The sequence below is a fragment of the Cervus canadensis genome, chromosome 7, assembly GCF_019320065.1.
Source record: "Cervus canadensis isolate Bull #8, Minnesota chromosome 7, ASM1932006v1, whole genome shotgun sequence".
Taxonomy (NCBI): domain Eukaryota; kingdom Metazoa; phylum Chordata; class Mammalia; order Artiodactyla; family Cervidae; genus Cervus; species Cervus canadensis.
Genome location: NC_057392.1, coordinates 8,082,170 through 8,110,040, shown reverse-complemented (window position 1 = coordinate 8,110,040; position 27,871 = coordinate 8,082,170). Strand labels below are relative to the sequence as shown.

The following is a 27,871-nucleotide window of genomic DNA, read 5'->3' as shown; positions in this document are numbered from 1 at the left end:
CATCAAATGATGCCTGAGAACTCTACAGTATCTACCAGACTGAAACTGACTTTCCACTGGCTTCCCCTTGGCCACAGTAACTGCACACTGGGGGAAAGGAAATAATCAGGCTTTTCAGGGATTTTTGGACACTATCTCTAAAATGACACTAATGCAAAGTGACTCAAAACGTCACTGACAATCACCAAACTAAGTGGGGGCTTATGGAGGGCAAGTTAACAAGGGAGTTTTAGCACAGATCTTTCTTCAAAGGGCAGTTGCTCCAAATCCATCTTCTGGTAATTTCTGTAGTTCCGGAATGTATAACTGAAACAGAAGCTGGCAGAATTCCCATGTTGGTTCCCTGATCTCTGGAGTGAGGGCTACTATGGTCAGAAAGGCCAGGTGGAAGTTATCACAACTGTTTTGACCTGAGGAAACAGTAAATACATTCCTGGAGTAACTGTACAGATTAGTGTTATCATCAAGGACTTGAAAGATGCAAGGTGGTGATTCCCATCACATCCTCATTCATCTTGCCTATTTGGCCTATGCAAAAGAGATGACTCAGAGAATTACAGGGGATTGTCAGAGCTTTAACTAGGTGGTATATACCAGGTGCAGTTTCACTGCATAAATAAAGTAAGTTATCTCCTGGTATCTGGTATGTAACTACTGATTAGACAAATGCTTTATTTTCCATATGTGTCAATAAGGACCACCATAAGCAATCTGCTTAAGTTAGCAATGCCAACAATACACTCCTATTGTCCTAACTCAGGAGTATATTAATTCTCCAGCTCTATGTCATAGTTCATTTGAAGGAATCCTGATCGACTTTCCCTTCAATAAGATATCATACTGGTCCCTTACAGTGATAACATTATGCTGACGGAACCCAGTGAGTAAAATGCAGCAACTTCTTTGGACTTAAGATACGTATTTCAGAAAGTGGGAAATAAATCCAACAAAAAATTTGAGGCCTTCAAACTCACTGAAATTTCTAGAGCTCAAGGAGTGTGGAGCATGTCAAGATGTCCCTTCTAAGGCAAAAAATAATTTGGTGCTCAGGACCCTCTTCACAAGCAAAATAAGGCACAACATAGCGAGCCTCTTTGGATTTTGGAGGCAACATATTCCTCTTGTACCTTGGCCGATGTACTGAGTTACCCAGCAACTAAAAGGGTGCTGGTTTTGAATGAACAAGAGAACAAGAGAAGGCTCTGCAGCAGGCCCAAATTGCCACACAAGTTGTAGCCACATGATCCAACAGACCTAATGGGGCTTGAACTGTGTTTGGCAGGCTCCTAGAGCTGAATCATAGCACAAGTCCTTAGGGTTTGGCAGAGAAACAAAAAATCTACCATCCCCTGCTGATATCTACTCTCTTTTTGAGACAGAGCTCTTTGAGTTTGCTTCTAGGTTTTAGTAGAGAGTAAACGTAATCATGCAACCTGAGCTGCCTGTCAACAACCAGGTTTTAGCTAACCCAGCACACATGAAGATGAGTGAGCACAGGAGGACTTCCCGATCAAGTGAAAGCAGTTATATAAGAGACTGTGCCCAATCTGGCCCTGATGGCTCAAGTTACATGAAGGAGTAGACCAAATGTCCATGATTTCCCACTCCTGTTTCACTATCTTCCTTCTCCTAGCCTACACCATGGTCTCATGAGGAGTCCTTTATGACCAGTAGATACAGAAAGAGACTTAATCATGGTTTACAGATGACTGGATTACAACATGTAGGCAGCATAGAACTGTGGTACTATAGCCCGGTTCAGGAATACATCTAAAGGACAGCAGTGAAGGGAAATACTCTGAGTGTGCAGAACTTTGAAAAGTGTATCTAGCTGTTCATTTTGCTTGGAAGGTGAAATGGCCATGTCTGCAGTTATACACCAATTCATGAGGTGTTACCAACGTTTAGCTGATGGTCAGGGACTTAGAAGAAACATGATTAGAGAATCACAAAATTTGAGGAAGAGGTATGGGAAAGACCTCTCTGAATGGGAAAAAAAAAAAAAAGATAACTTCTGCCCCACTGTAACCTTACAAAAGTTTAACCTTGGAAGACTTTTAAAATTAAGTGGATTGGGTGACCTGTTCCATGGATACCCTTCAGCCTCTTTCCTCAGCCAATCCTGTCGTCATTCAATGGGAAACCCTGCAGGGATGGAGGTTCTGCATGGGCTCAGCAACAGGGACACCCATTCACCAAAGCCCACATGCTGTGGCTCTGCTGAGTGCCCGACGTGCCAGCAGCAGAGACTAACACTGAATGCCTGATAGAGCACCATTTCCTGGGGGCGGTGGGCCAGTTACGGAATGAAAGTTTGATGACATGGGACTGCCTCCCTCTTGGAAAGTGCAGTGTCTTGTTCTTGCTGCAACACATACTCGATATGAAATTGCATACAAGCAACATTTCTGCCAAAACTACCATCGATGGACTTACAAAACACCTTATCTACCATCATGGCATTCCACACAGCATTGCTTCTGATCAAGGAACTCATTTTACAGCAAATAAAGTACGTCTATGGGCTCATGTTCATGGAATGCCCTGGTCTTACGATCTTGAAGTAAGTGCCTTGATAAAAACAGTGGAATGGACTTTTGAAGATAGTTACAGTGCTGGCTAGGCATCAATGCCTTGCAGGGCGGGGGCAAGTTTCTACAAAAGGCAGCATATTCTTTGAATCAGCATATCCAATGTATGATGCTGTTTTCCCAACAGCCAGGATTCACAGGTCCATCAAAGTGTGGAACTGAGTGGTCATACCACTATTACCCCTTGTTGCTCAGTCACTAAGTCGTGTCCAACTCTGTGTGACCCCAGTAACTGTAGCCAGCCAGTGTCTTCTCTGAGGATTTCCAGACTAGAATACTGGGGTAGGTTGCCATGCCCTCCTCCATAGGATCTTCCTGACCCAGGGATCGAACCCAAGTCTCCTGCATCTCCTTCATTGCCAGGCGGATTCTTTACCACTGACTCACCAGGGGAGCCCTTAGTGCCCCACTACCAAGATTTTTGGTTCCTGTTCTGGAGACCTTGTGCTCTCTTGGCACAGAGGGCTGAATTACAGAAAGAATGACTCCACTGGGAGATACACCAATTATTCCATTCAACTGGAAGGTAGACCCCTGCCCAGCCATTCTGGGCTCCTCATGCTTCTGGAAAAAAGGCAGAGAAGGTCATTATGCTGCTGGCTACAGGTGACTGATCCTTACTACAAAGGGGAAATTAGGAAGAGTATATGTCTAGAATACAGCTGATCTCTTAGAATTACCATGTCCTGTGATTAAGATCAATGGGAAATTACAAGTTAACCCACACAGAATTACTAATGCCCCACACTCTTCAACAATGAGGGTTTAGGTCATCCCATGAGAAAAAGAACACAACCAATTGAGGTGCTTCCTAAAGACAAAGGGAATACAGGATGAGTTAGAAGATGGTAATGATAAATACTAGATATAACCACATGATCAAATACAGTAAAGAGGACTAATTGTCATCAATATCTTCTTATTGTTATGAGTATGTGTGTGCATGCATGTATACATATATATATCACAAATGTCTTAGTTTCCTTTCCCCTCTTATACCTTTATCGTGTAACATAAGACACATTAACTTATTATATCTTTACTTACATCTGAAACAATATTTAATTGCTGTTAATTTTAATCATACTATATAATTTACAGGATAATCAAGGAGAAGAACAAACACCACTCACGGATATTATCTCCTCATCTAAGAAAGAGGTTAATGCATAATTGATGGTAGTTATGGTAGCTGTATTATGTTAGGTGGGATTTTGACCTTGTTATTCTTTATATTTGGAGAATAAGCATGAGTTTAAGAAAATACACATGGGTGCCAAGTTGGTCTGTGACAGTGAGTTTAACAAATCAACTACACTGGGTAATGGCATGTTCAGATACTTGGTCCAACATTATTCTAGATGTGTCAATAAGGGTGTTTAAGGATGAGATTAACATTTGAATGTGTAGACTGAGTAACGTTTACTGCCCACCCTTATGTAGGTGCTGCTGCTGCTGCTGCTGCTAAGTCACATCAGTTGTGTTCGACTCTGTGCAACCCCACAGACGGCATCCCATCAGGCTCCTCCATCCCTGGGATTCTCCAGGCAAGAGTACTGGAGTGCGTTGCCATTGCCTTCTCCGTTGTGCAGGTGGGTCTCATCCAAACACTTGAACAGAAAAAAAGACAGAACTTCCTGTAAGCAAAAAGGAATTCCACCTGTGTGACTGTATTGAGCTGAGGCACGGCTCTTTTCTTTCCTTCAGACTTGAACTGAAATGATGACTCTTCTCGGGTGTCAAGTTTGATTGCTGTCAGGCTGGTACTCATATATATACTATTGGTGCTTCGGGTTCTCAGGCCTCCAACTCAGGCTGGAACTACACCATCAGCTCTTCTGGATTTCCAGCTTGCCTGACTACTGATCTTGAGACTTCTGGGTCTCCATAATCACGAAACAATTCTTAATAAATCTCTCTCACCAATCTGCCCTTTTCACTCTTTCTCTATATATACACAAATACACTTAGCTGTCCATTCTATGTAGAGCATTAATGCAATCTCCAACTAGTTAACACGAACTAGATCATCAAAGGCCACAACTGTCACCTGAACTGTGACCTCTTCTGTAACACTCTAAGCTAGATTATGTGGCTTTCTTTTGTGCTGCCATAAATAATGCTGCCATTAATGATACTGTTATCATATGCTAAGTTGCTTCAGTCATGTCCGACTCTTTGCAACGCCAGGGTCTGTAGCCCACCAGGATCGTCTGTCCATGGGATTCTCTAAGCAAGTATACTGGAGGGGGTTGCCATTTCCTTCTCCATCATATACTTGATCATTAATTTGTATACCTACTCTTGCTTAGTTCAGTAGACTCGCTCAGTTGTGTCCGACTTTCTGCAAGACCATGGACTGCAGCATGCTACACTTCCCTGTTCATCACCAACTCTCAGAGCTTGCTCAATCTCATATCCATCGAGTCAGTGATGCCATCCAACCATCTCATCCTATGTCACCCCTTCTCATCCTACCTTCAATCTTTCTCAGCATCAAGGTCTTTTCCAGTGAGTTGGCTCTTCGCATCATATGGCAAAGGATTAGAGCTTCAGCCTCAGCATCATTCCCTCCAATGAATATTCGAGATTGATTTTCTTTAGGAGGGACTGTTTTAATCTCCTTGCAGTCCAAGGAACTGTCAAGAGTCATCTCCAACACCATAGTTCAAAATCATCAATTCTTCAGCACTCAGCTTTCTTTCTGGTCCAACTCTCACATCCATACATGGCTACTAGAAAAACCACAGCTTTGACTAGATGGACCTTAGCTGGTAAAGTAACGCCTCTCCTTTTTAATACACTATCTAGGTTTGTCATAGCTTTTCCTCCAAGGAGAAAGTGTCTTTTAATTTCATGGCAGCAGTCACCATCTGCAGTGATTCTGGAGTCCAAGAAAATAATGTCTGTCACTGTTTCCATTGTTTCTCCATCTATTTGCCATGAAGTGATGGGACCAGATGCCATGATCTTAGTTTTTTAAATGTTGAGTTTTAAGCCAGGTTTTTCACTCTTTCACTTTCATCAAGAGGGTTTTTGGTTCTTTGCTTTCTGCCCTAAGGGTGGTGTCATCCGCATTTCTGAGGTTCTTGATATTTCTCCCAGCAATCTTGATTCCAGATTGTGTTTCATCCAGTCCGGCATTTTGCATGATGTACTCTGCACATAAGTTAAATAAGCAAGGTGACAACATACAGCCTTGACATACTCCTTTCACAATGTGGAACCCGTTCGTTGTTCATGTCTGGTTTTAACTGCTGCTTCTTCACCTACATATGGATTTCTCAGGAGGCCGGTAAGGGGGTCTCATATTCCATCTCTGTAAGAATTTTCCACAGTTTGCTGTGAGCCACACAGTCAAAGGCTTTGGCACAGTCAATGAAGCAGATGCTTTCCTGGAATTCTCTGGCTTTTTATATGATCCAGCGTATGTTGAAAATTTGACCTCTAGTTCCTCTGCCTTTTCTAAATCCAGCTTAAACATGTGGAAGTTCTTGGTTCACATACAGCTGAAGCCTAGCTTGGAGAATTTTTGGCATTGCTTTGCTAGCATGTGAGATGAGTGCAATTGTGCAGTAATTTGAACATTCTTTGGCATTGCCTTTGGGATTGGAATGAAAACTGACCTTTTCCAGTCCTGTGGGCACTGCTGAGCTTTCCAAATTTGCTGGCATATTGAGTGCAGCACTTTCACAGCATCGTCTTTTATGATTTGAAATAGCTCAGCTGGAATTCCATCACATGCACTAGCTTTGTTCATAGTGATGCTTCCTACCTATTCTATGGAATATAAAATCCTTGATGGCAGCAATATAGCTAACGTGGCTTCACATCACCAATACTTAACACAAACCCTGGCATATAGCAGGTTCTGAATAAGTATATATTAAGTCATTTTTATAAACCTTATAGTGGTAGGTTGGTAACATTCAATTCAGGAAAAATTATTGCTAATGAACAAAAGCATGTCACTGCTATCGGTCAAGGAAGAATCTCAGCATGAAGAAGCTAATACAGGGTTCCTTTCCTTGATGGCAGAAATGCTCTCATTTCATCCTCTAGGGCACCAAGAAGCCACCAACAAATCATGCCTGGGCCATGGTTATGCATCTCATTTGCAAGAAAGCTCTTGAAAAACCATTGCTATTTGCAATTATTAGCTGTATGAGTCATGACTATCTCCAAAACAAAAATACACAAACAACTGGACACTGAGACAATTGTAAACAATAACCCTTGATGGACTTCTGTTTTCAGTAAAACAGCATCTATTTCTTGGCTTATGTTTTACTTTAGCTTCAAAGATACATTTATACTGATAAAATGAAATTGTTTTCTATTTTCTTTTGATTTAAAAAAAAGGAGTATTGCAAAAAGGGTTGAAAACTCCCCGTATAATTTACAAAAAAAAAAAAGATTTAGTTTTATAGTTGGACAGACATAAGTCTGAAACTTTTCTTTTACTTAGTAACTGTGAGCTTTTAGGCATCTTACTTAATCTCTTAGAACCTTGTTTTCCACCTTGTCATATCCAGGCAGTATCAGTAACTACTCTGGCACATTATGAGGAGAGTAAAATAGCATACTTAAAACACTTATTATGGTTCCTGGCATATAGTAAGCATTTAATATCTGATCTATTAAAAATGACTAATACCTCATTATCTGCAATGATAATGAAGACCTAGGAAGAAAATGAAGGAATACGAGAGATATTTCATACCTGAAATATCAGTTTCAGGCACGTATACACAGTTTGAAAAAGCAGCTTGAGTATACTGAATTCTAGAAGCTATAACACCTACGAACTCAGGTGTCAAAATATCTCAATCTAAAACAAATGACAGAGCATATGAATCACATATAGTATTCCAGTTGGAAAGAGTATCTCAGTGCTATGAAAAACACAGGGTCTAAAGATTTCACAACCTTTGTTACCATCAAACCCATTGTTAAGCATATCTAAATAGGTATTTGCTATTAAAATTTAAGTCATGGTACTAATATACAAGGAATACTAACTTTTCAAATAGCATTCAATAACATTCTGCTAAATTTGCCAAAACTTCATTTCTTGGCTTACATTTTTTATTAAAACATGTATTAACTGAATTTAGTTATGGAAATCTCTTATGAAACAATGTGATGGGAGATAGATCATATGACACAATTTATCAAATTTCATGTGGCAAAGTGAACACTAAGATTAAAGCAAGCTGATACCTGCTTAGAAAGCGCTTTCATGTGACCTACGCTTCCCCGGCAGTACGCTTCAAGGATAACACCAAACTGTACTGAAACAGCAGGAATGTGTACTTCAGATCTGCAAAAAGTTAACAGGAAAGAAGATTTATCAGACACTTCAGGTCCCCAAATGAAAATACTTCTTTATTCTATTATGAAATTGACTAATGATTCTTATAAAAGAAAGAAAGAAAAAAAAATTAAAAAAAAAAAAAAAAAAAAGAAAGGAAGATCATATCATGTATACAGTCACTGGTTGGATGCTAAACTTTTAATTCTTTAAACACTGTAGTTCAAAAAGATATGTGATATTAACACTAGTTAATTGTTTAATCCATGAAATCCAAAGTTTTTACATCTTATTTTTTGGAGTGAAATGATATTATTACCAATTTATAGACAATTAAGATGAAATAGATCTGACTCATATCACACAACTAACAAATTCCTCAAGTGACTACTATTTGATTTTTTTCTCATTTAAAGAATGGTAAACACACTTGAAAAAGGAAGGAATATCTTATTCTGTTATTCCTTTGAGGATTTAAAAATAAGAAGATTGAACTAGATGAGAAAGAAGATAAGTTGAAAAGTTAATAATAAAGAAATCAAGATTCAGAACTATAACCCCTAAAATTACACCAAAATATTATACAGCTTATTTTCTTTAAGAAGCTTAGCCAAAGAGGTGAAAAGTTATCTTTCTCTGTTACTGATTAGCTTCAATAATATGAAATCCAGGTGGAAAAAAAATCACAAATGTCTGAGTAGAGTCAGAAACAAAGAAGTGAAAATCTTGGCAGGAACGGGGATCGGGATGGGGAACACATGTAAATCCATGGCTGATTCATGTCAATGTATGGCAAAAACCACTATAAATTGTAAAGTAATTAGCCTCCAACTAATAAAAATAAATGAAAAAAAAAAAAAAACAACATATATTACAACGTCAAAAAAAAAAAAAAGTGATAATCTTCCTAGGAAACAAAAGAACTTTAGTTCTCTTTCCCAATTTTACTCCCATATAAACTTGGTTTAATAAGACTGATGTATTTCTGAAAATGACCTTGTCAGTAAAGAAGCTAAAAATAAAGTTGCTGTTTTAGGAAAACCTAAAATCTTTTATATATGTGTGTATGAATATATATATATATATATACACACACACACATATATAATTTTATTTATTTATTTTTTGGCTGTGTTGGGTGTATGTTGCTGGGTGGGCTTTTCTCCAGTTGTGGTGCATTGGCTTCTCATTGTGTTGGCTTCTTTTGTTGCAGACCCCGAGTTCCAAGCTGCACACACTTCAGTAGCTGCTACTCCCAGGCTCTACACCACAGGATCAATAACTATAGTACACGGGTTTAGTTGCTCCAAGGCATGTCAGATCTTCCTGTATCAGGAATTGAACCTGTGTCTCTTCCGTTGGCAGGTGGACTCTTTACATCTGAGCCACCAGGGAACCCCTAAAATCTTTATTTACGCAATAGTACCAATGATAATACAACTATCCACAACCTTTTCGAGGAATAAGTAAGTATTTTTTAATCCAAATATGTTAACCCAGTAAGGATACAGTACTGGAAAATAGCAATACTTATAACAGTCAGTAGTAGCAATAAAAATTACTATGATAAAAAGTTATTAATTACAGTTAAAAATCAAGGAGGCATAGAGGGACTTTTATCTGAGTTACATTGCCAAATGAAAACTGAGAATCTGGGTATTGAGAAATAGGAGAAGACACCAGGAAAGCAGAAATGTTATCGATGATTCAGAAACAATTAAAGCAGCTGGACTGTTCTGCTAAATATCCTATATTATGTTGATTAATACTTACAAAAGCATATAGTGGACTCAATTTGAAATGTAAAAGACTTACCTGAGGTGCCAAAATAAAAACTGCCCTATCCTCCGATTAGCAAGTGCTCTTTCTAGTAGGAATCTAGACAAGGCACAATCAAGAAAAGGCTCATATTTTAAAACTTGCACCAACTGTAAAAGATACTGAGAGAGTTCTTCATCACTGAAAGAAACAAAATACAGAGTAAGTCACTCAACAATCAGAGCTGGAAAAAAACCCCTTCTCACAAGCTCCAAACACTAACTTACTGAAACAGTCATTCTTTGGGGTCAAGCTTGTTGCATGCTGTACATTCAGTTTCACAACTACAATAACATAAGATAAGCTGAGGATTTCTGGTGGGCAGAAGAGTGTGTGAAAAGGAGCAAAGAACAGCTATATGGGGCACTTTCAGTAAGTTAACTAGGTTGATACAACTGATGACTGTATTTACAATCAGCCCAGAGTTATAATAAAAATAGTTTTCTGATCATGCTGAAGAAGTTTACTACTCAATCAACCAGTTTTTTAAAATACAAATTCCATCAGTACTTCAGCAACTTAATTTTCCTTTCCTATCAAAGGGTTAAGTAAATTTTGCTCCCAGATAATGAATAAACAATTAAAATCTTCAAATAGTTTGAAGAATAAAGAGTGCATTTATAAGCTGGAAGGACTCAAGGAATTAACAAAACACTATAATTAAATGAGCTGAATTAATTAAGATTGTGGCTCTCTATTTTGTATCTATCTCCAAATCATTCACATGTAAATAGTCTCATTAGAGGCAATTCCTGTAGTCAGGTTAAGATACGTATCTTAAGTCCTCTACTTGGTGATTCGTCTTGGACAATAAATGGTTAAAAATGTAGTCTAAATCAGATGTGGAACCTAAATCTAGGACATTATTCACCTAAAAAAAAAAGACTTTATAAGTAGAAAATTTAACAGAGGAAGACACATTAGAATTACCTATTTGAAACACGGGATCACAACAATCTCTGCCTGCTGCTGCTGCTAAGTCATGTCAGTCGTGTCCGACTCTTCGCAACCCCATGAACTGTAGCCTACCAGGCCCCTCCATCCATGGGATTTCCCAGGCAAGAGTACTAGAGTGGGTTGCCATTGCCTTCTCCCAATCTCTGCCTAAGGTTCAATATATTTGAAAAAAACAAGTGGCTCATTCCAAGGAAGTGGCCAGGTAGCCCCTCCCCCTCAGGTATCCAATGCAAACTTAGGGAGGCTGAGGAACAACTGGGAGCCTCATTTTTAAACACTATCTATACAACTATCTTAAGCTTACTGTAAAACCCATCCCATTAGAAAATCTATAAATAGTGTAAATTATAGAAGTATAGAAGACGCTTCCTCTGTCCTCATACTGAAAAAGATGTCTCATAGACATCCCTGAAAAAATGTTTTGTATAATTTGTTTTGAATATCACACAATTTAAAACATAAATGATTTATTTTAAAAAAGAAAAAAAATCTCTGTATCCTTAATTTTCTGAGAAGTTTTGCTTTTTAAATAATCATACAGAGACTTCCCTGGTGGTCCAATGGTTAAGATTCTGCACTGCAAACGCAGGGGGGGCAGGTTTGACCCCTGGTCTGGGAACTAAGATTCCACATGCTGTGCGTCACAGCCAAAAGAAAAATAAAAACCATACAGTATAACCCCTCCTTTTGAGGCTAGAAGGAAAATGGAAAAAATTTTAAATGCTCATTGTCTGAGATTGTCTCCAAATTGATATTTTATCAAATAAATCCCACAGATTCTCACACATGTACTACCCTAAAGGGACTATAGAAACATGTTCACTGTAGCATTGTTAACAATGGGAAATTTTGAGAAAATTTTAAATGTGCTTCAATAGAGAAACATAATAAATCTCTACAACAGAATATTACACAGTAGTGAAAGGAGTAAACTACATTTATACCTAACAGGAGAAGACTGCCCTCGAAAACCTAATGTTCAATAAAGGAAAAAAAAAAACTTTTTGTCATATATGAAACAATATATGACAAGGCACATTTATGTAATTTTTAAATGTAAGATATTACCTCATACCTATACTTTATGGATGTATGAAAGTGATAAAAACAGAAAAATGATGTATAGAAGAATAAAGACCAAATTTTTGGTAACAGCTGTCTCTGGGAAGTGAAAGTAATCAGGACTGAATAAGCAAACTATGAAGATTCTAACTGTAATGTTAACTGCTTAACAAATACAAATTTAAAAAAAACTTTAAAAATACAAATTAAGAAATTAATATTTCTTAGTTCTCGGTAGTAGACAGAAAAGAGTTAATAGAATAGCAAGCCAGATTGCTATCCTTTGAAAAAGTAAGCTTACAAGGTTAGCCCTTGGCTGGCATCTGGGAATGTAGACTGGGAAGGCTTCTCACCACCCTAACAGATAAGACTGGGTCACTGCTTAAACTATTTTTGCAAACAGTACAGATTATGCCCAACACCCATTTTCATTCCAGGAGTCTAGAATTTGGGAATATGCTAGACAGAGGTACTTAAGTGACTAGGTCTTAATAAAAATCAAACTAGTGAACAAACAAACTACAACTAAGTCTCTAACAAGCTCTCTGGTAGACAGTATTCAGGCATGCTGTCACAAATTGCTGCTGAGGGAATTAAATGCAGTGTGACTCCTTTTGGAAAGAACTCGTAGCAGCATCTCTCTGGTTTCCTCTGGATTTTGCCCCGTGAATTTTTCCTTTAACAATTCTGCTCTGGATTCTTTTGCTATAATAAATCTTAGCCAAAAGTCATGGAACTGGAGAGTGATCTTGGGGACCACCAAATGCAGTCTTTGACTGTTTTTTTGTTTGTTATAGAGAGGGGACTTCCCTGATGGTTCAGTGGTGAAGATACTGTGTTTCCACTGCAGGGGGTGTGGGTTTAATACTTGGCCAAGGATCTAAGATACTGCATGCCATGTGGTGTGGCCAAAAACAAAAACATCTGTATTGTGTCTGTGTGTGTGTGCGTGTGTGTGTGTGTGTGTGTGTGTGTGTGTTGGATAGGAGAGACTTGAGAGATAGAACAACAGGGAGGAAGGGAACAAATGCTCTGACCTGAATCATTCCTAGCCTTTTCCTTTCTTACAGAACATTCAAGCAGATCTCAACTTCTCTTCTCACCCACAAGTTATTCCTTGACCCCAAAAATCCTCCTGCAGAAGATACCTCATCTGTTGCAGGCAGCCCACAGCATATTCTCGCACATACTGATCTGGATAGTTGAAATCTAGAAGCTCAAGGGCCTCCCGGGGGGGTAGTTTAGGCCAAATCTGAAGTAGTGCTTGAAGCTGTTCAAAAATTGAAAGGAAAAAAAGATTACTTTCCTCTCCTATCATTTCTGAACCACTTATCTGTTTTTTCTCGGTACACAGAAACAGAGATGGGTCAAAAGAAAGGAGAAGCACACGTGCAATTACTAAGGCCTCAAAAATCCATTACTGCTAATATAGGTTAATAAAAGATGATCTCTGCTGACTATTCTATAGGTAAGCAGGGAAAAAGCGATTATGTACTTAGCTGGAAGTAGAATGACACACTGAATATATGAATTCTACAGTCATTAACCATTAAAAACTTTTTAAAGGAAATAAAGGCAGGGGCAAGAGGAGAGGAGAAGGTGAGAGGAAGGGGAGGAAAGAGAAATGACCAAAAAATACTTAAACGCCTTTGAGGAAGGCTAAAGAGGGAGGGATATATATATACTTATAGCTGATTCACCTTGTTGTACAACAGAAATCAACACAACACTGTAAAGAAAGTATCCTCCAATTAAAAAAAATAAATTTTTAAAAAAAATACTCAAAAGTAAAATTCAAAGTACAAATATAAGCTGCAAGACGCAAACTAATAAAAGGCACTTTACATATAAAAAGTACATTAATAAATCAACATAAAATTATCTTGAGTTTAAGAGTATCTATCACTTTATAAAACTTTATTGATTAGAATACATTTAAATCCTTTAAATCATAGTAAGTTACCCATAGGAAATAAATAGTACCTAGTTTACTAAATACAGTCAGTTTCCCATCTACAGATGCCACTTAGAAATTATCGAGACATAGGATAAAAAAGCTTCCCATGGGGGATGACTTGGGAGTACCAGTGAAGGCTGGGCTCAGATGGACATGGAAACCTAAGTTCCAGAAAACCCAAATTGCTAGAAAGGATTTTATCTGCCTCCCATCAGAATGCAGTGAGACTCATCAGAGTTTCCTTTTATGAAGGGTTGATTTTATAAAGAGTCCCTTGCTCCTCATGATTTTGATATGCTTACCGCTTACATTCTTACCGCAGAAGGGAAGTGGAAAGAAAAGTGGATATGGAGGCAAGTGAAACACTTTTCTGATAATTATGAGTTGTGGCTGTCCAAAGCTCAACCCTATACAGCAAAGTCTTATTCCTTAATTTCTAACTTATATCACTGGGTTTTCCTGGGTATTACTTAAACAGCACTGACATCAAGAGCAAGGAAGAAGCACAAAATGTATGTAAGACCAGAGATATTAATATTAAATTGCTTTACATTAGCAGAAAAAAATAACCCTTTTCAGTAAATTTTAGAAGCTGATTACATTACTATTTTTAATATACATTTACATAAATTACTAACTTGGATATAAATGTGCAATTTACATAATTAATTATGTCAAAGTTATTCAACAAATACAGTGAAATGTTACTATTTACATTTTAACTTTTACCTTAAATCTTGATTCAATTATTCTTAAACTACTAAAGAAAAAGTTTACCTCTTATACTTGCTCTTTTAATGTATACAGTATATGTACGCATACAGTACATAGGCAGACGTACATACACTTAACTGTGGTATCAAAACCCCATGGGGATAGGGCTATTAGGGGAAAAATATGTAAAATGCTTCCTAGGAGGGTAATAATGAGAAAAGATTGAGGAATATTGGTTTAAAGATATGCAACACCTACCTCACCCCAGGTTTTATCACCCACTTTCTCCAAAACTCTAATGGACCAGTAGTCCTTCTTATATAGATAAGGGGGACTGTTTCCTAAGGAACTAATAGTTTAAAAAAACTCCTAGCATCCCCAGTTAACACATGGAATACACTGCTCCACAAAAACAATACTGGGATGCATAATGTTATATAATACCAGAGGTTCAACTATTTTATGGGTTAAAAACAGCCCTACTACTGAAAAGTAATTCTCTTAGCATGTTATTTATAATTATTAAATTGAAATACAAACATTAAATTACAAACACTCATCACTTCAGGTTTATGAAAGCTATGGAAGCAAACAGGGAAGCCAAATCTGACTTAGCCAAATAAACAGTGAAATTGGTTTCACTGTTTTCACTATAGTGAAATTAACATGTAATTAATTATTCATCTGCTGCAGAGACGATTGAATTAATTTCACTATTTATATGGCTATTGAAATCCCTTCTGCAGTATGCTAAAAGAATCCTTTCCTGTGGATTAATGAGAGGCTAATCTGTTACACAATTCCCACCCATGGCTTATACCTTCAGAATCACAGGAAAATTAGCACCAGGTTCTGACTCTCCACTTCTCTTAGGCAGCCAATTTTTAAAAAATTTTTATTTCTTCATTTATTTATTTTTGACTGCACTGCGTCTTAGTGGCCGTACAATTGCTTTCTCTAGTTTTGGTGAGTGGGGGCTACACTCTAGTTATAGGGCATGGGCTCTAGGGCGCGTGGCCATCAGTACTTAAGGCTCTTAGGCTCTACAGAGCACAGGCTCAGTAACTGTGAAGAATGGGCTCAGCTGCCCCATGGCATGAGGAATCTTCCCAGCCCAGGGATCAAACCGCGTCACCTACATCATCAGGCGGATTCTTAACCAAGTGACCACTAGGGAAGTCAGGAAATCAATATATTGAAAATATGGTTTATATTCTCTTCTACCAGATTAGTGTAACTGGCAATGGGATAGGACCAGGGAGAAAATAAAACACACTATTTTTTTATTCTTTTGCTCTACCTTTCTAGACTACTAAAAGGGGGGCTTAGGATCATGAAATTCATGTCTTCCTGTACTTGCTGCTGCTGCTGCTAAGTCGCTTCAGTCCTGTCAGACTCTGTGCGACCCCACAGACGGAAGCCCACCAGGCTCCGCCATCCCTGGGATTCTCCAGGCCAGAACACTGGAGAGGGTTGCCATTTCCTTCTCCAATGCATGAAAATGAAAAGTGAAAGTGAACTCGCTTAGTTGTGTCCGACTTCGAGACCCCATTGACTGCAGCCTACTAGGCTCCTTCATCCATGGGATTTTCCAGGCAAGAGTACTGGAGTGGGTTCCCATTGCCTTCTCTGCTTCCTGCACTTGTCTATACACATTTAAATTTTTCTTTTTCAGTATTAAGTTACACTACTGACTTTTTCTACACAATGGAGGAAAGTAACTTACTTCTGAAAACAATGCTTTAGATTCACTTATGGAAATGAGACAAGTATACTAAATTCCTCAGTATAAAAATCTGTTGGAGAAGGAAATGGCAACCCACTCCAGTATTCTTGCCTGGAGAATCCCATGGACGGAGGAGCCTGGTGGGCTACAGTCCACGGGGTCGCAAAGAGTCAGATGTGACTGAGCGACTTCACTTTCACCTTCAACCCTCAGCTGAGAAGACTTTCAGCTCTTGTGTTTGCTATTGATTGTTTCCTTGAGTTCTCAAAGACCTGTGACCATATTTTTTTAAAGTTGCCTGTTTTCTAATTGCATCACTTTACACACTGTTGTCTAATAATATGTGGTATTTAGATTGCCTTCTTAATTATTTTGAGCAGCCATTGCCTGTATTTTCTTAGCACCTCCTTGGTTTTCTTACGTGAACTCATCTGACAGGGAAATGCAGCTTTTTTGTTTGCCCTCTCTGCATACTGGGCGGTCTGAGTCAGTGTTCTAACTAACTAATCCCTGATGGTCTCTGAGCTACTGTTCTACCAGACTCAGCAGTTATGTGCTTCAGGAATTTTTCGGTAGAATTGGCCCTATTAGGAGACTCTTGGTATCACCTTTGTTATCTTAAAAGCTGGTCCCTTCGCTGAGGCTCTTAATTTTTTGAAAACTTGATTCTATTTCAGCTGAAAATTGGCAAGGCTATTTAAAAAATTGAGGGAAGCCATTTAAGAAATTGAAAAGTAATCGCAAACAACATTGGGTAGTTGTGACTTTCAGTTCTGTATCAGTTGAATTTTTGTGCTCTTTTCCCTGTGTACATGGTGGTTCTATTTTTCTCCAATAAAAATTTTATTTAAAAAAAAAAATCTGTGTCCCTGGGGTTCAAATAAAGAAATATTAAGCTTGAACTGTCTTATTCTATTTTCTGACAGCTAGAATATAAAACCTCTCTTTCAGATATCTTAAGAGTACAGCAATAATTTTTTTCTATTCTAATTCTATTCAAAATAATAAAATGATGTATTTCTTGGATAGGCACTTGGAGATGAACGCTATTCATGAGAAATAGGCAAATGTGCCAACTAAAAAATCCTTATATATTACATTCAACCATTATGGGGATTCACAGAAAACTAACCTTGAATTTAAAGAAATAACTGGTTAGATGACAACTATATTGGAACAATTAAAATCTAGCTTTAAAAAAAAGACATCTGACAAAAATAACTCCTTTTCAAAGTAATGGTCATGTGGCCTAACTGTATAAACAGTTTAAACAAGGCATATCCTATAATTTTGTAGCATGATTCCAAAAAAAAAGTTAGACACCAGGAATAAACTCAAAAGAAATCCTTTCTAAACTTAATTTGAGAAATAAAATAAAGCAAAGATCTTCAAAATATGATTAAATAAATATGTATTTCTCAACTAAATTTAAGTCATTATAGATTTAATAAAACAAGAAAAAATGTAAAAGACCAATTGAATTCAAGTAAGTAAGGTGAATAAATGTGGTTCTCTTAATATAACAAATGTATTCATTCTGATTAAAAAATCATTTCAAGAATCTTTCTGGAGAAAATTGATAACCAAATGCATTTCATAATGCCACTGTTTTTTCATAGGTTCTTGAAAATAAAATCATGTAAATAAAATCTGGTGGCTTCTTCTGGATCCAAATATTTTTTTCCTTTTTTTTATACCGCCTAAAGGCAAACATTCATCAACACTGCCCAAGTTTAAATAAATCGTAAAAGAGATGTTTTAGATCATTTAATTTATGATCTAAACCGTTAACTTCTAAAAATAGAGGTTAATTTCAAATAATACATATGCATTTTAGACATTCGTTGCAAAGGGTCTTAAGATGAAAACCTAGGACTTTATTGATAAAGCTGGTAAAAGTAACCCAGCATCTACCATATGCTGGCAGAAATTATTCCAAGACCTAAGTTTTAATGATCTTTAGTAAAGGACATAGAAAACCTACTCAGAATTTGGGGTTCTGAAATCTTACAACATTCTGGTCTAACATTTAGATCAAAAGATCTAAGAGTTTAAAACCTGAAAACTTCTGCAGAAAATTATCCAACCAATGAAAACATACCTTTGTAGGAAAGGACAATTTACGTGAAATCAATAAAGTAATATAACCACCAAATGGAATTACAAAAATGATCTCTTGTTACCTGAGCTACATCCTCAAGCTTATTCCACTTGATCGACAGCAGCAACTTCGGCAATGCGTGTGGGAAATTCTCTCTGCAGTCTTGTCGCAAAGTCCAAATTAGATCCATTTCATTCTCACAGAGTTGAGACAATGGATCCCTGTCCAAGATTTCTTTCAGTACAGCAAGAAACTTCTTTCCACCTCGACTCTAAGCGAGCAAAATTACTGGTTACAAAACTGAATCGTGTAAACATAACTGGTAAACCTTGAACACAGGGGTTGGGGCACCAACTCCCAATCAGCAGGAATTCCCTAAATCCGTGCATTTAACCAAACCACGAATCATGTGGTACTGTAGAATGTGTATATTAAAACAAAATTCACTTGATCTGCACAAGACAAACCCATGTTGTTCAAGGGTTAATTATATCATGAATGTTGAAAATAATGAACTTTAAAATGTGAGATATGAACAATTTAATTCATTAGAAAGTTGGAGCTCCCTTCAAAAGTTTCATTAAGCTGAGTATTAAATTTGTAAACTAAAGATTAAGGAAAAATTATTCTTAGTTTTTTTAAAAGAAAGAAAAAAAAGAATCCTCTTTTAAAGTCCATGTACTAACACTAGGTGGCAGAATTGCAATTTGGATTAAAAAGAAGTCATATTTGAACTGAGTTTCTCATCTTTTTAAATTTTTAATTGCTACAAAGAAAAAAACAAAGATGAATCAAACCTATGAAATTTTTTTAGAAAAAAGTAATAGGTGCCTTCTTAGCTCTGAGGCACTAAACCATTTAGATTAAGAATTGAATCTTGGCTAAAATCAAACATTAAAAAAAAAAAGCTATCACATTTTCTTTAACAATCCTTATAAGAATATATTGAAATACAGAAAATGGACCATACTGTTTGTTCAATTCAGACTCTGAATTGAGACTAACATGAAAGAAAAGATACATTTTCCCAAATATAAAGAAAAACCTACACCATTTAGGCAAAAACGTATCTCCCTTAGCCCACCCCTTCAAAAAATCTCCAGAACTATCTGAAAAGATTGTGTAAGGATTTATTAACATATTCTATTAGTTTGCCTTTTGGTACTTGAAATTACTTTAGCTGGGATTTCATATCAACATTAAACTGAATTAAATCAAACCACTAACTTTCTAAAGTAGTGAGATTCAAAATAGTACATGCATATGTTAAAAAGAATTAGTATAACACAATTCCCCATAGACAAAATCTGAAACAGTCAACGAAAACACCATTAGAACCAATAAGGAATTACACCAAGTGTGGGATACAAGTTTAATATATAAAAGTAAATCATCTTCTTATGTATTAGCAATACACAAGTGGAATTTAAAATTGATTAACACAATGCCCTTTACATTACTACCCCAAAGTAAGTAAACAGGTATAAAGTTAACAAAATACATACAAGATCTAAATAAGGAAAACTGCAGAACTCTGTTGAAAGTAATGAAAGAATTAAATAAATGGAGCTATATTCCATGTTCATGGATAAGAAGACTCAATACTGTTCGTTTTCCTCAACTTAATATGAATAGATTCAATTCTAACCCAATTAAAATCTCAGTAAGTTATTATGTGGCTATCAAAAAACTGATTTTAAAGTTTATATGGAAGGGCAAAAGACCCAGAAGAGTCAACACATTATCAAAGAAGAAAGAACAAGGTTAAGGGCCAACACTACATGACTTAGGTAAAAATACATGTGAAATACAAAACTATAAAACTCCTAGAAGAAAACAGGAGAAAATCTAAATGACCTTGGGTTTGGTGATAACTCTTCACATATAACACTAAATGCATGATCCATCACTGAAATAATTGATAAGCTAAACCTTCCTGAAATTTTAAATTATCTGCTCTGCAAAAGAAGATGTCAATGGAATGAAAACACAATCCACAGACTGGGGGGAAATATGTGCACATATCTTATAATAAAGGACTGGTATCCAAAATATACAAAGAATTCTTAAACCTCAACAGCAAGAAAACAAACAATAGACAAAAATACAGATCAAAGACCTGAAGAAATACCTCAAAAATAATAAATACAGATGGTACAATATATACATATATATAAGGAAATCAGTCCTGAATATTCATTGGAAGGACTGATGCTGAAGTTTAAACTCCAATACTTTGGCCACCTGATGCAAATAACTGACTCATTGGAAAATAACCTGATGCTGGGAGGGATTGAAGGCAGGAGGAGAAGGGGACAACAGAGAATGAGATGGTTGGATGGCATCACCAACTCAATAGACATGAGTTTGAGCAAGCTCCGGGAGTTCGTGATAGACCGGGAAGCCTGGTGTGGTGCATGCAGTTCATGGGGTCACAACGAGTCAGACATGACTGAGCAATTGAATTGAACTGATGATATATGGAAAGATGTTTAACATCACATGTCAGCAGGGTTATGCAAATTAAAACAAAATGAAATATGACTACATACCTATTAGAATGGCCCAAATCGAAAACACTGACAATATCTAAACCTGCTAAGGATGTGGAGCTACTCTGTTCAATGCTGATGGGAATGCAAAATACTACAATCATTTAGAAAGACCGTTTGGCAATTTCCTACAAAACTAAACACTCTTACCACACAATCCAGGATCACGCTCCTTGGTTATTTATATTTACCAAAAGGAGTCAAAAGCTTATGTCCCCACAAAAACCTGTACATGGATGTTTATAGCAGCTTTATTTAAAGTTTCCCAAAAAATAAATAAATAATTAAAATAAATAAATAAAGTTTCCAAAACTTGGAGGCAACCAAGATGTTTTTCAGTAGGTGAATGGGTAACTAAATGGATAAACTGTAATACACAAAATGGAAAACTATTTAGCACTAAAGGAAATGACCTGTCAAGTATGTCACAAAAAGACACAGAGAAACTTTAAAAGGATATGACTAATAGAAACAAGACAATCTGAAAAGTCTATATGCGAAATGGTTCCACTACAACATTCTGGAAAAAGCAAAACTATGGAGACATTAAAAAGATCAGAGGTTGCCATGGATAGATATGCCATTATGCACGTGTGCATATATGCTCAGTGTGTCCAACCTGCCGATCATATAGATTTTAACCACCAGGCTCTGCCCAAGGAATTTTCTAGTCAAGAATACTGAAGCAGGCTGCCATTTTCTCCTCCAGGGAATCTTCCTGTTCCAGGGATCCAACCCACCTCTCCTGCGTCTCTTGCATTGGCTGGTGTTTTGTTTACCACGGCACTACTTTGGAAGTCCTGTATGTCATTGTACATTTGTCCACACCCACAGAATACACAATAGCAGGAAGGAAATCTAAGGCAAACTATGGCCATTGAGTAATTATGATATATTAATATAAATTCTTCCCTAGTAATAATGTACCATTCTGGTGAGTGATGCTAATAAACAGGAGGCCTATATACGTGCAGGGGCAGGGATATGTGGCAAATCTCTGTACAGTCCTCCTAAATCTGTTTTGAGTCTAAAACTGCTCTTAGCAAAAATAAAGTCTTTTTATACACATATATCCATATCCATACAGACAGAAACTCTCGCCCCCCATGTATGAATTACAGTGGGTTTATATTCAGAGCCTCAATCTATAAATGGTATGCTTTATTTTACAAACTTGACTGAGTTTCTTTGAAAAATGATCATTGTAAGTAATCAGAATCCTACACTTACATATAAAAGTGAAAGCTGATACTGCAAACAATGAAGAATATAAATTGTTCATGCCAGAGAAAGGCAGACTGCTATTGAGTTAAATACTGAAAAAACGTAGCAGACCTACTATAATCTCATGGATCAAAATAAGACTTTACAGACCTGCTACAAGTAAATATCCTGAAGACATAGTAGTAAAGGAAGAAGGAAGAGCAATGAGTAGGCTGTGTAATTGCACTGTGATTGTTTACTGAGCTATGAGACGCACAGTGCTGAATAAGTCCAAGGTAAAAACAAACAACTACCGGAAATGTTGCAGGAAGCAAAAAAAAAAAAAAAAAAACCACATAGAAACTTACATTCTTCCACACAACAATCAGCAATGAAAAATTATACTGCAGTGAAACTGAAGAACTTATACGCATATTAGAATCCTTGAATTTAAATAATGATGGGGAAAAAAATGAAAATTAACACCCATATTCTCTTTGTTTTTACATCTATATTTTTCAAATCATATACATATTATTATTTATTGACCAAAATAAAACACAACATATGTATCCTGCCATGAGCATATGAAAAAACGACTATGGCTCTTTCCCCTTGCTCACTGGAGGTGGGCGGTCATGGGTCTGGAAAATTCATCTGTCATTCAGAGAGGCTAGAAACTCAAAACGTGGTAGCAACATGCTTTCAAAGGACAGAATTAACTATGCATTGGCCAGATCGGGGACCTGACAAACATACAGCTGAGGATGAGACAGTCCATGCAGTCACAGTGGGTGGGTCAGAGAGTGAGAAGACAGTTAAATGATTGGGAGATTGATTACAAACAGAGGATTGAGCAAATAAGTATGTTAAGGTTGATAGGAATCCAGATTACTCACTGTCAGAAAAGGTAAATTAAAATATGTTAAGGCACAGACTAAAAAGAAATCCTGTGGCAGTGAATCCATATTAGAGACAGTGATAAGTAGTAGATAAAGGAAAGAAACATGTCTTGCTGCTTTTTGTTGTCGTTTAGTCACTAAGTCATGTCTGATTCTTTTACAACCCCATGGAGTGTAGCCTGCTAGGCTCCGTTGTCCATGGGATTTCCCAGGTAAGAATAGTGGAGTGGATTATCATGTACTCCTCCAGGGGATCTTCCTGACCCAGGAATCAAACTTCCATCTCCTGTTTATTGGCAGGTGAGTTCTTCACCACTGAGTCACCAGGGATGCTCAAATATGCAGCCGAGCACATACTACTTAGCTGTGTTTCATGAAAAGACCTAACGCAATTGCATGCCAAGGACAATGAGAATACTGAGTGCCCAGAATTGAGAATCTAAATACTTTTGACAAAAAAAAGGAATCAGGACTCCCAGGAGGAATGACTGAAACCAACATGGGCGTAAAGAAATCACCATATGAGCCTGGAACACTTTCTTGTACCAGAAAGAAGGAGATGCTTAAAGAATGATACCGAAGGTCAAACAGGCACAAGATAAAACTTGAGTTGCCACAGGCGAAATCTGGGTCAAATCTGCACACTGAAATTAACTATGTCATTAAATAAAAAAGAAATCACAAATTCAAACTACTATAATTTTTTAAGTAAATAAATGGGGGGGGGGGGGCTATGTGTGAGAAAAACATTTAACCTACAGTATAAGTCAACTAACAAACCCAAAAGGAAAATAATTTGAAAATCAGCACTTTGGAAACTACTGTAATACTGGTTCAGACAATCTGTATTAATAAATACTAAAAAGGTGGGATGCATGAGACAAGTGCTCGGGCCTGGTGCACCGGGAAGACCCAGAGGAATCGGGTGGAGAGGGAGGTGGGAGGGGGGATCGGGATTGGGAATACGTGTAAATCTATGGCTGATTCATATCAATGTATGACAAAACCCACTGAAATGTAAAAAAAATAAAAATAAAAATAAAACAAGTGGGTGAAAGTTATCGGTGAAATAGTATGTTTCCTAAGTCTCAAAATAACTCCACAAACTACTTACTTATTAACTTCATAGTAGAAGAACATATTAGACACTATCCTAACCAAGTAATAATAATTAATATCAACAGTAATGGAACAACAACCACCAAAAAAAAAAGAGAGAGAACCAAAACGACAAATTGACATTGTTTGCCTGTGAGTAAAATGCAGTAAGGATACATCACCACTTCAATATGCTCAGTTGTGTCCCACTCTTTGCAACCCCATGGACTGTAGCCCGCCAGGCTTCTCTGTCCATGGGATTATCCCAACAAGAATACTGGATGGGGTTGCCATTTCCTTCTCCAGAGGATATTCCCAACCCAGGGATCAAACCCTCGTCTTGTGTGTCTCCTGTATTGGCAGCAGATTCTTTACCACTGAGTCATCAGGGAAGTCCCCACCACTTCAATGTATTCATGCTAAAAATGCATAGCTAGAATCTGATCATGACAAAACATTAGGCAAATCCAAACTGAGTGACATTCTACAAAGTAACTGATCTGAATCCTTTAAAAAAATAATCAGTCATTAAAGATAAGGAAAGACTGAGGAACTGTTTTAGAATGAAGGAAACTAGAGACACATGTCAAAGAAATACAACAAGTAATCCTGGGTTGAATCCTGGGCCTAAAGAACACTACAGAGACAACTGGCTAAATACGAATGGAATGTGGGGAACAGACAACAGAACTGTATCAACATTATTTCCCTGATTTTCATGAATTGACTCTGGTTAACTACGAGAATGTCCTCATTTTTAGGAAATGTACACTGAAGAATTAAAGGATAAATGGCATAATGGATGCCACTTCATCTCAAATGATTCTGAAAGAAATGCATACACACACATGGAACGATAGAACAAATATGACAAAGTGTTAACAGTTGGGGAAGTTGGAGAAAGCTGTACGGGAATTCTTCATACTCTTCTCTCAGGTTTTCAGAAAGTCTGAGATTTTTTTTTAAATGTTTGCTCTTTTCTTCCATCAAATGGAGGGCATTAAAGATTCCATATCATTCTATTAAGAAAACAGTCTACTTTACAATATTGTAGTGGTTTTTGTCATACATTGTAAAGTAATTAGCCTCCAACTAATAAAAATAAATGGAAAAAAAAAAATAAAAACGATAGGAAAAAAAAAAAAAGCAAGCATTCTAGGTAGATCCCCAGAACCTGTAAACTAAAGGCTGAGTCACCATCTGCATTCACAAAAGCCAATCGTTAAAGATTTTGTGCCTGAGATTCAGCAATAAGAAAATAAAACAAACTTTTTAACACAGATGTTTTAGATTAGAGCAGGGTTTCTAACCCCCATGCCATCTCATAGGAGGATGGTCTTGTGCATTGGAGGAAGTTGAGTAGCCCCTGAACTCCACTCACTAACTGTCAGAAACAACCTCCAGTGAGTTGAGACAAATAAGAAAACTTTTAGACGTACTAATGCCCCACTTGAGGCAAAAAAGAGCCGCAGGTTGAGAACTACTGGCTAGGAAGATCAAAAGCTGCCAATTCAAGAATGATAATTCACAAAGATCACATTTTTTTCTGTTCTATAGATATCCCACAATCTTTGGCAACTACATGTTTTTTAAAATGCCAATATCTCTTAGACTTAACACTTTCAAAAGAACAGAAATGCTGTTGAGAAGGATATGAAAAAACTAGAATCCTTTTGCAGTTGGATTTTGCAGGTGGGAATGTAAAATGGAACAGCTTTTTAGAAAAGAATGATAGTTCCTCAAAAGATAAAAAACAGAATTACCACATGATGTAGTAATTCTATTTATGGGTACATAGCCAAAAGAATTGACAGAAACATCTCAAAATTTATTTGCACACTCAAGTTCATAGCAGTGTTATTCACAATAGCTAAAATGTGGAATCAAACAAGTGTATAAACAAAATGTAGTACATAAACTGGGTATTAGTGGCGCTAGTGGTAAAGAATCTGCTTGCCAATGCAAGAGACATGGGTTGCATCCCTGGATGGGAAGATCCCCTGGAGGAGGAACTGGCACCCTACTCCACTGCCCTTGCCTGGAAAATTCCATGGGCAGAGGAGCCTGGAGGACTGCAATCCATGGGGTCGCTAAGAGTCAGACATGATGGTGACTAAACACACACACAAACACAGGATTCAACAAGTGAACTTACCATGATCTTATTAAGGAATGTAACATGCTCTTGACATATACATGAAGAAGGGATTAAAACAGTGGAACGAGAACATACTTTTCTTTATTCCTTTCATTTAAAAAGATGAAGTATTTTAAGTATTTAAAAATACGAACCAGTAACAGTTCTGGGATACAAGAGACAGTGCCTAACATAGGAATCCTTTAAAGAGAGAAAGCAGAGAGGATCAGGGATCAGATCTGATAGGATTCAAGTGGTAGTGAGAAACACAGTTCCAGGATGCATTCCAGCTTAGAATCAGAGGATTCAAGCAATGAGAGGAGGCCAGGGGGACTCGCCAGGGGAGCTAGCAAAGGATCTGCAGGTAGAGCAGCTGCTGCGGTCACGCATGCCCCTTGCTCTGTTTGTGCTGAGCTGAAACAGCAACGGGATCAGCCCAAAACTGAGGTGAGGAGCAGGGAGTACTTGGGGACTCCCTGAGTGCTTGGGAGCCACTTGGTCTCAGAAGAGAGGCAATCTTCACATACAGGAAACTCATTTTCAGCAGAGCCTACCCCAAATCCTACAGATACTTAATGCAGGTTACAGTGAATAAGCAAACAACCAGGGAGCCACAAATACAAAAGAGCTAAACTAAGAATCACCAAACATTGAGAAAAGCCAAAATACGAAGAAAAGATATATGCCAAAAGAAGAAGCGAGACCACCTTAAAGATAAAATTGTTTTATTCCTCAGAGAGAACTGAGGAATAAAACTCCTCAGTTCAAAACTCCTCAAAACAAACTCCAACCTGACTAATCATAAGAAAATGCAAGTTAAAATAATGTGACATCAGTTTATGTTCACTGAATCAATACATTAAAAGGGTTGGCAGAAACGCAAAAGGATAGAAACCCTCCCACAGTGTGTTTTAACTCTTTTAGGGTATGCAACTTGATAGACTTCTTACTAAAAGGGGACAAACCTTTCAGTCTATAATTTTATTTATAGGAATTTATCCTACAAAACACAAACATGTATAAAGACATACAAAACAGTCACTGCAACAAAGCTTTAGTAGAGAATAAGTGGAAATAAGCAAACATACATCAGTGGAGATATGAATATTTAATAACTAATGGCTATCAGTAATTAATGTCATGAAATATTAACAAGGCTTTCATAAACAGAGAAGTGGAACTCTTCCTACAAACATTACAAGATCCATAAAATACACTGGATGAAAAAGGGAGAAACTAAAAAGATCTCGAACTTTTTAAACAATATACAGATATGTGCACACAAAGCTAAACTTATACACGTATCTCTAGGAGAGAAAGGTAAGTAGCAGTTAGTAAAAAAACTTACATTTCTGGTTCCATACAATTTATTCATTGTACTATGACAAACCTAGACTGCGTATTGAAAAGCAGAGACATTACTTTGCCTACAATGGTCTGTATCGTCAAAGCTCTGGTCTTTCCAGTAGTCAAGTACGAATATGAGAGTTATAGACAATAAAAAGGGCTGAGCACTGAAGAATTGATGCCCTTGAACTGTGGTGCTGGAGAAGACTTCCGAGAGTCTCTTGGACAGCAAGGCGATCAAGCCAGTCAATCCTAAAGGAAATTGACCCTGAATATTCATTGGAAGGACTGATGCTGAAGCTGAAGTTCCACTACTTTGACCACCTGATGCGAAGAGCTGACTCACTGGAAAACACCCTAATGTTGGAAACAACTGAAGGCAGGAGGAGAAG

At 37.3% G+C, this 27,871-nt stretch overlaps 1 protein-coding gene across 2 annotated transcripts in view; it reads right to left on the bottom strand.

Annotated features, from left to right (window-relative positions):
* Window positions 1-27,871, bottom strand: part of LOC122445271 (phosphatidylinositol 4,5-bisphosphate 3-kinase catalytic subunit beta isoform) — a 180,161-nt gene that overhangs the window by 28,164 nt on the left and 124,126 nt on the right. For both annotated transcript variants that reach the window (XM_043474268.1, XM_043474269.1), the window contains exons 13-16: window positions 18,323-18,511; window positions 12,891-13,012; window positions 9,721-9,864; window positions 7,815-7,914 (exon numbers count right to left, since the gene is read on the bottom strand). In XM_043474268.1, coding sequence (XP_043330203.1) covers window positions 7,815-7,914; window positions 9,721-9,864; window positions 12,891-13,012; window positions 18,323-18,511 — 555 coding nt within the window. The remainder of the gene's footprint in view (window positions 1-7,814; window positions 7,915-9,720; window positions 9,865-12,890; window positions 13,013-18,322; window positions 18,512-27,871) is intronic.